Source organism: Diorhabda carinulata, chromosome 11, assembly GCF_026250575.1.
Source record: "Diorhabda carinulata isolate Delta chromosome 11, icDioCari1.1, whole genome shotgun sequence".
Classification (NCBI taxonomy): domain Eukaryota; kingdom Metazoa; phylum Arthropoda; class Insecta; order Coleoptera; family Chrysomelidae; genus Diorhabda; species Diorhabda carinulata.
In genome coordinates this window covers 9,259,925-9,271,307 of record NC_079470.1, presented here as the reverse complement: position 1 = coordinate 9,271,307, position 11,383 = coordinate 9,259,925, and the positions used below count along the sequence as shown (strand labels likewise).

The 11,383-nt window shown below is 31.8% G+C and overlaps 1 protein-coding gene across 1 annotated transcript; it reads right to left on the bottom strand.

Moving 5' to 3' along the window:
• Window positions 1-7,402: 7,402 nt before the first annotated feature.
• LOC130899257 (pleiotropic regulator 1) lies at window positions 7,403-11,169 on the bottom strand. The gene is made up of 6 exons (XM_057809043.1): window positions 10,924-11,169; window positions 10,496-10,853; window positions 10,252-10,437; window positions 9,937-10,131; window positions 8,639-8,757; window positions 7,403-7,978 (listed from the first exon to the last, which is right to left on the bottom strand). Exons 1-6 carry the CDS (start codon window positions 11,037-11,039, stop codon window positions 7,585-7,587), a joined length of 1,368 nt encoding a protein of 455 aa, XP_057665026.1. The 5' UTR covers window positions 11,040-11,169; the 3' UTR covers window positions 7,403-7,584.
• Window positions 11,170-11,383: the final 214 nt, after the last annotated feature.

The following is an 11,383-nucleotide window of genomic DNA, read 5'->3' as shown; positions in this document are numbered from 1 at the left end:
AAAGGATCCAGAATTTTTTTAATTTTATAGTTAAGGTCAATGGCATAGGCCAGTGAATTTAATGTTAAGCAGCTCTTAAAAACAAACGATTCGTATCAATAAAAAATAAGTTATTAATTGATTGGCTGATAACCCTCTGATATTTTTGCTCAAGGCCGATTTCATGTCTGATGTATGGAATTTTAAAAACTGATCAAATTCAAAATTTTTGTCGTAAATCTCACAAAGAATCTAAATAGGTCATTTGAACAATATGCATGCTGAATTTGATCCTTTTACCGTAAACAAAGGATTTTTCATCAGGTAGTCGAAAATCCTACCTTAAAGCATTAATGCTTCTATATGCCTTCGGTTGCTGGTAGCTATAGTAACTAATGGTAGTACAAAATAACGAATAATGTCCATATTTGAAATTTTTCACTGGATTGATATCAAGCAATGATACGTGATATTCTACTGTTATTTTTTCACCCTGTTGAAGATATCCGATAAACAGAATCCCAAGACTATTCCAAAAAACCAAACCTAACCTAACCAAAAAACCATCACTGTTGCAGTCGATGAAAACGTCTTTGCTTCTTCTTTCGGAGCAGGTTCGCCCTTTCCAATCCACTGTCTTCACAGTTTTCCATTTCAGGAGTGTAGTCGTGGATACAGTTTCCACACAGCAAACACGCCAAACAACGAGCGAATAGCTCACGCATGCATAAGTCTTCAGTCAGTATATGATAAATACGTTCTTATGACGTGCCTATAACCAGTTTTTGGCTGTCCTGAACACTAGTCGTTAATGTCCCTCCACAATCTCGCGAGAACGCAAGAAACATGTGAGATATGCAAATGTGGAACCGATTCGCGTATTTTTCTCAACTTCTCGCGCTGTTCTCCGGCAAAGATGGAGAACAGCGCTAGAAAGGATCGCGAGAACGTGAGAACAGGCGAGAAGGTTTATTGATTCCAAACTCGCATGTTTCTAAGAAACGATCGAGTCGCCGATTTGAATGATTTTTCGCTATTTATTTTTAATCACTGTAGTGAGAACTGTAGTGGGAACTGTAGTGAGAACTGTAGTGAGAACTGTAGTGAGGACTGTAGTGAGAACTGTAGTAAGAACTGTAGTGAGAACTTTGTGAAAGTGTGTACCGAAAAGAAGTTCTCACTACGTTCTCGTTGAGAATCTCGTAGAAGTTTTCAGCAAGATTCTCGCGAGAGTGTGGAGGGACCCTTATCGTTACTCAATCTGATACGTTTGAATTCAGCTCAGCTCCTTTGGATAGGTTTATTGCCTTTCGCTAGATAAATATTCGGACTCTCAAAACTACACACCCAGAAATAACTTGAAAAATGTAGAGCACCAAGAATTCCTCAAAAGTTCTCTCGATACAAGTAAAGTTTGTTCAACCTACAAGGACTTTTTAAAGTTATGTGCTAAAATAATTAATCTATGATTTATCACGTGACATGAAAGAATCACTGATGGGCGCACTTTTGTTGATTTCTTTTTATTACGGTTTGTTTTGTTGATTTATGTAATGGATCCAAAATAGAAGCCAACTCCATCTTGGTGTACTTCTCTGCCACCACAAATGTCAAACCCAGAAGTAAATAAGACTAATTAAGAACGAGGAGTCACACTAGCGATTGCTAGAGTCTGCGAGCCTTTGCCAGTGAAAGGTTGAGCTTTCAGTATCGCTACCAAAAAGTTTTGTTGAAATATATGACGAAAAATGCATTGCAAAGTTAGAAGATAAACTCTGTTTCTTGCAAAATCTACTGACGTAACATTTAGCTATGCTAACAAGAAGAGAGTTGAAGAAAATGATTGGAGATCAGTCGAAGAGTACGTTATTGTATACATTTTTCACTATGACCTTTTATTGTAGCAGGAATTAGAAAAAAACGAACTAGATCCTTGTCTGCCCTTTTCGAACATCCTCTCACTGGACAGAAGTCATTTTTTATTAATTTCAGATTTTGAAATCAGTTGCTTACGAAATTATATTTATTTAACTTTCACGCAACATGTCAAAGGACGTTATCATAAAATAATCGGTACCAATTTAAGGGCTCAAATTTTTTGATGAAAAATTCACTGGCCTAAAATTTATCATTTATAGGAAAGATTTATTACACAGAACGTCAAAATACAAATAAGAGAGTATTAATAGATTACGTATCTACAAAAAAATTATTTGTAATTTTAATAATGTTGAAGGTATTTATTTACATGTTGACATTGGTTAATGAAAATAAACAAAGTTTTTTAATACTATCTCAAAAAATGTTGACTCACAAAAGGGGCTAGCAGACTGTCAAAATATGCATAATCAATATCCGCTTGTGACAGAACTTAAAACTTAACGACCAATCACAATTTGTTGACAAATTGGTAGTTCATTTACCTACATCTTACAACTTCATATGCTCAAAGGTTAAATGGTAACAGTCATTGTTCTCCTGTATCTTCAACTTACGTTTTAAAAAAATATCTAAAGCAGCTGACCCTATTTCAACAGTTGAACATTACAAAAAAATTATGTTCCGATATTTTAGATTGTATAGGGTTGAGTATTGAAGAAATATTTGGCAAACAAAGACGTTTTATAAGATTGTTCTTAGTTAGACAACAAAAGTTTTACTCTTTCTAATTCTAAAATTTTCCACAGAAGCCCTGCAGAGTATTTCTAAATTATGTAAAATTGAAAGTCTTCTATTGATAGAGCTGCGGTATTTTGCACAATAAAACAGTAGTTACATAGAGTCTTTTACTGCTTTGAGAATAGATAATGTTTCCAGTGTTTCATATGAGCATTTTCTGAACTGTTTACCTGTTTATTTCGTTTGAATTTATTCTTACCAGATGTACCACTTTTTTTCTTAATTCAAAAAAATCAGAATCCTATTGGTTACAAGATACAAAATTAGTTAAACATCATACAAAGCACCCCACGCATTTATAGTAGTGACATTAGTTTTTTTATCTACAATTTAATTCTTATGCCATGAATTATTTGTTACTTTTAGTTTGATTATTGCTAAGAGAGTGTTCTTTGTGTTAAAAACTTTAATTCCTTTCAAAAGTTATTTGTTTTTCCATTATATATGAACTCCATCAGGCATTCCCTTAAATTGAATTGTTACTTTCGATTTGATTTTCTGTTTTCTTACTGCAGAAACCTTTACACTCATAAGCTCTGAATCCTGGTGGAAGTTTAATCACTTCCAGAAGTGTCTGTGTGTGTACAGTCATCTGTAAGTATCATGGCACGTCTTTCTTGCGAAAAGCTACAATGTACTCCCCATATGACAGTGTTGATGACGTTCTTTATGTCTAGTGCTTCTACCAGACAGTACTTTTTAGGTTTTGCCTTTAACAAAACCTCGGAAATCGCTTTTTTACCGGTATTGATAATGAGATGGTTGCGAGAGTGGGATGGCTTTTCCGGAATAACGGTTCTACGATTGCTTGTATTTTCTAGTCAGTATGTCTTCAAGTATTTTGCAGACCGTATCCAAAGTTCAAAACTAAAGTAGCCTCTGTTGTTTCCATGTGGCAGGGAAGATTATCTCTACAAGATACGCATCTAGTAGTACTGATGTATGTGTGTATGGTGAAGAACATTCCTATTAGATAAATTTTCTGCATTTTCTTTTTTGAGGTTCATTGTCTGATTATTACGTTTATACTGAAAACTTGTTTATGTTAAAATTGAACATTAAGTGATATTTAATTATTTGTTAAACTTGCTGATATTTTTATACGTAAAATATAAATAAACAACTAATTTACTGAAACATATTATGATAAAAAACTCACAACCAGATATTAATATAAACATGTATCCGCCATACTTAATTAAGAAGTTAATTACTAGAATTATCAAAAGTAATGTTAATAATGATTGTAGAGTAAGTTTTTTGTTATAGGTTTCATTACGTGATGAGGTATAACCATGAAAGTATGGGAAATTGTATTATTAGAAACTATTAAAATCAAAACTTGTTATTCCCTTCTTTTGGCTTTCCTAGCATTCAAAGCGAATAGAATAGATAAACTTAGAGACTACTACACCGATGCTCTTTTTCTCTCTATCAGCAGTTCGGGTTCATTTGAACAAGCTCCCATACCTTGCTCTCTCTATCTTTTACTTTATCTCTATGGCCATAACCCCATTAAACCACACAGAGAAGTGAAAATTTACTCAAAGAAACGTTATGCCTGATCGACAGTTCAACTTCTTGTAGCTAACTTCAATATTCCTCTCATTGTTAAAGAAGCAAAAGAAAACAAAATTGAAATTTGACAGTTTTTACCGCCAAAAATTTGTATTGTCTCTACGTTTTTTGTTTTGAATACGCTAAGAATCAAGCCTAATCGCGTTATGTTATGCCAGTTTGAAATGGCGTCCTCATTAGTACTGGCGGTCATTATGTGTGTTATCACAGTTTCTCAACAAGTTGAACAAAATTTGACATTTAAGAACATATAGAGCGCGTCATGCTTCATTTTGTGTACCGTTTTAGGGTATGTTCTGTGGCAACAACTGTCTCAGTTTAACATTAATTGGCTGTGGGTGCTAATTGAAAAAAAACTAAAAATTGTTTCATTGATTCAAATTGAAATTATTCATATTATTATATTCATAATTACCTAAAAAATAGTCACTTCAAGACCTCAGTATACATATATCACAATGATACTAGGATACTACTGAAATTATTGAAACTTATTACTTCAGAGACAAAACATTTTTTTATCATTAAATGCTGACAAAAGGAAAAAATCTCCCCATTAATCTTTTTTTATAATCGTCTTGTTTGCTTAAATAAATTCGTTTTTTAAAAAACCAGGAGGAAATAAAATATTTCTCATATTCTTTAATTCAGTTTCATTTTTGTTTTTTTAAAAACTTCAATAGGTTTGGTACAAAAACTTGTTTAATGGTTCACAAACCAGCCTGTGAATCTGGTCTGGTAATGTCCCAAGAGAGCTCATATAAAGCCATACTATAACCATAATTGTCCAATTTTTATTGTCCTCCGAAATCTAGGGTCATCAATAAATAGTTGGCACTTCTAGATAGGGCTTCTAGATCCAGAAATTATGTTGTTAAAGGCAAGTCACATAGTAAAACGAGGAATTCCTTTGAGTTGAATTATCAGGTATCAGGATAATTGGATGAAATTAAAATAGTCTAAAAGATATTTCCAATTGAAACTGACCCAGTTTAACGATAATTTGCTGTGAGTGTGGTGGTAATTTAAACAACTAAAAATTGATTGATTTTATTAACAATTTCTTAAAATCACAAAGTTCTATATTGCTGCTAAGAGAATCCTTCAATAAACTAATACTGTTTCCAATTTAAAAACATTTAGGTAGGATATTATTACTCTTGAAATAATCAGATAAATAATTTTATTCGGGACGTGTAGTTTCATTTTTTTTCTTCAGGATTTTTCTGAATTATTATTATTTATTATTTCAGAGACAAAACATTTCTCTGTCATTTTATTTATTTTTAAATCTTGACAAAAGCCAAGAAACTCCCCATTAATCTTTTTTTTATAATCGGCTTGGTTTCTTCAATAAATTTATTTTTTTTAAACCATGAGGAAATGAAATTTAAAATATTTCTCATATTAATTCTCTTACTGTTCAATTTTTTGTTTTAAAGACTTTATTACATCAAAATTACTAATAATTAAAAAAATATATATCTGAAATATTTACAGTTTGTTTATTAAATTCGACGTCTATTTATCTTGATTTAAAATACTGAAAATCAACACAAAGAATTATGATGTACTTTATTGCTTTTTTATATAAAAAAATGATAAAATTTTATTGATTTTGGAGCTAGAAATTTCAAAACGTCATTGAATTCATCTCTAAAGACGTAAACATAGAGATAATGAACACCGCAAAAATCGGGTTATAAATCTTCTAGTTATCATAAATTTATTATATTTGCTCACATTTACTTCTATATGGTGTAGGATTAAAATGATCGCACAATATCGCTCACGCTCACGTTAACAAAGCCAATAAGTACATCTGCACCCTAATTGATAATTTTTTTATTATTACAAACCTTCTTCGATTAGTCACGAAAAAAAAATATTAAAAAAACTTAATTTGTTTGTATTAGGATACTTTGTAAGAAGTAATTCAAGCATTTTCTGTGTGTAATAATTAACTAAGGTAGTAATTATTTTCCTCTATTTCCCAGATCACTCCTCCAGGTTTTGCATTCCTTGGTCTATTTTTACCTCTTCCATTATTAGGTGATTTTCCCAATGCCAATAAGTTAGCCAAACACCAAGGTCTACAGTGATTTCATGGATACTAAAAAAAGTAATTTTAAAAAATTTTCGAACTAGAGTACACATGATTTGCTTTTCAGCTTTGCATTATTTTGAAGGTGCCGGAAAGAGCACCCGAACGAATCCTGCAAGAATTATTTGCAATAGACTAATATCATGGAATCTAATCCAGAAAAGGGTTCGACGATGGAGGCACCAGGACAGAAAGACCCTGGTTCTCAAAGAACCGTTAAAGAAAAAAGTAAGAATTATTATGAAATTCCTAAACTTTGAATTAAAGTCTGCAAATATGCATGGTGTTTATCTTTTCTCTTGTCAATCACAGTTTTAAAAAGACAGTTGGTCTACATCTAAAAATAACAAAACGTATTTACTTGATAAACAAAACTTTGCCGATATGGTTCACCCATTGTCTCTTTATTTACATGGATGACTCTATCGTTCAGATATTCTTTGCCTTTCATTTGTGCACTTTTCATAATTTCATTTCTATTAATAACTTGTTTTAGGCCCTTTAAGACTAACAGAAGCATCTGTTCAAATGACGACATTTTCAAACTAAATATAAGCAATCTGCGCATGCCACTCGTCACGGAGGCATTAGATGTTTATTTTTACCAGAAACATCACATCACATCTCCGCTCCAATAGAAAATCTCTTTTATTGTTTTCTTGGTGCTAAAAAACTTGAAAATATTATCTCAAATAATATCATGTAATTAGTTACTATCGCGGTAACTTTGTCAGTTTTTCAGTTATCATTCGAAAAGTGAAAGTTAAAGTTAGAATTAATTCCAAACGCTTATTATGACACTATTTGAGCGGATGTGCGACATTTTGAGGACTTGTGGAGTTTCTAAACAGAATACATATTTTAAATAAGGACTAAAAGCGTTATATGTGTCAAATTAATGGACATGGACCCAAATATGCTAGTCAATTATTTGTTCTTGGATATGAAAAAGGCGCAATGGTGTTTCATATTCATTGTCCACCAGGAAATTTTCCCGAATATTTAATTTGATACAAGTCAATAGATTAATAAATGACCAAATACCATACCATACAATTCATGTTTTTTCATTGTCAGAAGAATTTATTGACAAGTATGTATTAAACATAAAAAGGAATGCTAATAACCAATAGGTTCACTGTTATATAATTGTTACAATAAAAAATTTAAGAAATACATAATAATAATTTTAAAAACAGTATACCACTTTTCATCTTTTGTCTTTTTATTACAAATTAACTTATTTAAAACTTTCTTCTCTTAAGTATATCGGGCTTCCAGTTAATAGGATGACTCTCTTCGGTAGCAGTATCATCTTCTTTATAAATTTTAATAGTTTTATCAGCTTCTGTTGTAATCAGTCTTGATCCAGAATTATCGAACGTCATTGAAAATATAACAGCTTCATTATCCATTGATCCAGGCTGGACAGGAGCTTGTAATCTTTGAAAATTATAACCTGTACGCCAATCCCAGAAGTGAAGGGTACCATTATCACCACCGGATACCAAAACTCCCTCTGGATTGACAGCTAGACAGTTGATGATTGTATTATGACCCGAGAGGTTTTGGATGAACTTTCCGTCGGGGCATTTCCACTGTTTGATATTGTCTGGTGAAGCGGAAGCAAACATGTTTCTAAAATCAAAAAATATAGGATTGACTACATTGAAATTACAACTATGTCTATCAAGCAGGCCTAATAAATATGATGTTTATATATTAAATACCAGTAAGTATATATCTGGTGAAGTAACATCTCTAAAAATTGAAAATTTCACTATCACCTTGTCATAGAAATTATAACTAGCCAGTGAAACAAGAAAAATGTTTTATAGCTACGGCTTTTTCAAAAAATAAATGTAGTGCAATGTTATTCAAAAAAATCATACTGTAGTGTATTATGCTACATTACATTGTCATTTTTCGTCTGGAAAATGATACATTATATCATAAGGCTAAAGATAAAGTAATTTTACTGAAATGAAATTAAGATTTTTACTTCAACAGAGTTAACTACGAGTGAAGTAAGACAAAAATCACAGAGTTGATTCTAATTACTTTCTACAATACAAAAACAACGAAGAATTTACCACTAAGATAGGTGTTACAACAGAGATGTGTCCACTAATTGTCACAATAGTAATAGCAGATAACAGAGCATCACCAAATGAAAAAATTCAATAAAAGAACTATACTCCACTTAATGGCCTTGTAAAATAAACTACTTATATAATTCTGTACCAAAGTTTAATAAAAATTTGACATTGCTAAATGTAATAAGTTGATATTACTTACAGTGTTGGATGGAAAACTACATCTCGTACACTTTTTTTGTGATTGGTCAATGTACAAATTGATTTTCCAGCCGCCAAATCCCATAATCGAATTGTGGAATCATGTGATCCAGTAATAACCTAAAAATGAAATTAATATTCAATGACAATTAATTCTGAGAGTACTATAATAACTGAATTTGCATTTTTCTATATTATTTCTACTCTCAATAGTAATAATATGCATTTTAATTTTACATGTATCAAACATAAATTGGGCCATGAAAACTGATTTCACAATTCTTCACAAGTTGCAATTCTGTACTTTTACAATCCAATTCTGTTATACCTCCCTAATACCTTCCTGCACTGTACCTAACCGTTTTTTGACCTCCCTCGCCTTCTTCCACATCCTCCTCCTTCTTCAATGACCCTTTTTGCAAATTTATTTCCTGGTATCCTTTTAGTATGCCCTAACTCACTCACTCTTTGAATTGAATCTTATTATTGATGGATATTTATAGAAATATTTCAGTTCTTGGTTAGTGCTTCATTTTTTTTTCCAAAAATTTTCTTCAACACTTTCCTTTTCTACTGCCTTTATCAAAACTCATATTTCACTTCAATATCTAGTTATATTATTGATTGGTATATTCTAATTTTGGCTGCTCTACATAACTCCTGTGATCTTATGAACTTAATAAACCCACAGCTTCTCTTCCATCCACCATTCTTTTATTTACTTCAGTTCATTCTGCCTTTTTTATTTGGTATTATTTATAAATAAGCGATAGTTTATTAGATAAAGTCAGTAAATTTAATGTCATAGTGAACATATAGAGTTAATAAAAAGAACACCAAAAATAAAATAGATAAGTGTTTAGTAATAATTTAGTGCAAAGTGTAGTGAAGAGTTTAGTGTATTAAGTGTTAGTGTATAAATAAATTGCCTAAGGAAGATATACCATCATTTAAAACTGTTTAAATAAATAAGAACATTACATCAGGTGAGGGGTATTATAAATAAATAAATCATTATGTGAAGTTGGCTAAGAAACTAATTAACTTGAAAATGATGGAACTAAAAGCAGAACTGTAAAATTGTAGGTTGTTACTTCCGTTAAGAAGAGTGAATTAGTAGAAAGACTCAAAGTGACACTGGAAAGTGTCTGATTTGATCCAGAAATATATCTATTCAGAGACACGGCTTCCAACTTTCACCTTAATATCAGTTGATTTCTATTAATGGATAAGTATATTTTGACTACGAAGAACATTACAGTATGTACTTAAATATTCAAAATAATATAAATAAGTTACCTGCGGTTCTGATGCCTGTGAAATAACTGTAGATACCGTATGTGTATGGCCAGTTAAAGTGTGAATATTAGCTTTAGTTCTTATATCCCATACTCTGGCAGTTGAATCCCTACCTGCCGTTAATAAAACGTCTATTGTAGGATGTAGTGACAAAGTATAAACTGCTGATAAATGACCATGATAATGTCTAACTACCTAAAAAAACATACAAACTTTCATATTAAAAATAATTAGAAATTCCAAATATTATCAGAAATTAAATTAAAGTCAACTCAATGTTTAAATGTTGATATTTTAGTAAAATTCAATAATTACCTTATTATATTCCAGATCCCAACATTTTACTTGTCTATCTTCACCACAACTGAAGAGATAAGGATGTCTTGGACTCACTGCCAAACCCCTAACTGTACTTACATGTCCAGTAAGAGATACTTTCAATTGACCAGTAGCTAAATCCCAAATTTTTATTATTCTATCAGCTGCTCCTGTAGCAAACCACTAGAAAAAAAAACAGATATTATAAAATAAAAATAAAATATGATCATAAAAGAAATACCTCATTTCCTGGTTCCACTGCTACACATCTAACCCAACCTAAATGCCCGGCAATAACTCTGTATAATTTCCAGGGTGCGTGCCACTTAGGTTTGGGCATTGTGGGAGCTTTTTTCATAATATTAGCTAACTGATTGGGATTAGCATTCTGTTGGTTTCTAACTACTAAATTATTATCTGTATAAGGAACAACTGCATTATCATTTGATGAAGCGTTTTGGTTCTCGGAAGTTCCCGGTGGTGGTGGATTTGGCCCAGCTTCGGCTTCCCTAAGATGCTTCATTGCTTGCATTTTTTTAACATCATCAAATACCATTCCATATGAATCTCTTGCTTTAATTAACTTTCTGATCATTCCACTGCAATTTCACGATATTTTCATAGATGATTAACAAGATATATAATTATGTACGTAAAAATTTAACTTACGCTTTTTCATCTACAGGAGGCAAAAGCCCTTGATTTGCCAAAAACATATCATGAGACCGCTTTAATGACCTGAACACAAGAGTGTGTACAGAATGCCTTTGTACTTCTTCCAACATTTCTAAACGTTATACAAATTTCGTATTATACGTAATGTTTAATACCATTAGTTTTGTTATGATTTCTTAGCCTCACTTTTTCATTTATATCTTAAGGCGGGTCCACACACCACATCTGCGGCGCGGAAATGAGTGCCGTAAAACGAAAAATGAAGCGACGTAAATTATTGCGTCATGCGTTGTGCATTGATCCTCAGCTGTACGTCGTATTTCTAATTGATGACATTATTGTAATTTTTTTGAAGGCTATGGCGTTCTATTTACATACAGATTCTTCATCCAATAACGTCTCCTTAGTTTAACCTACTTTTTGGTAATGAGGTAATTCATAATGATGAAACCGG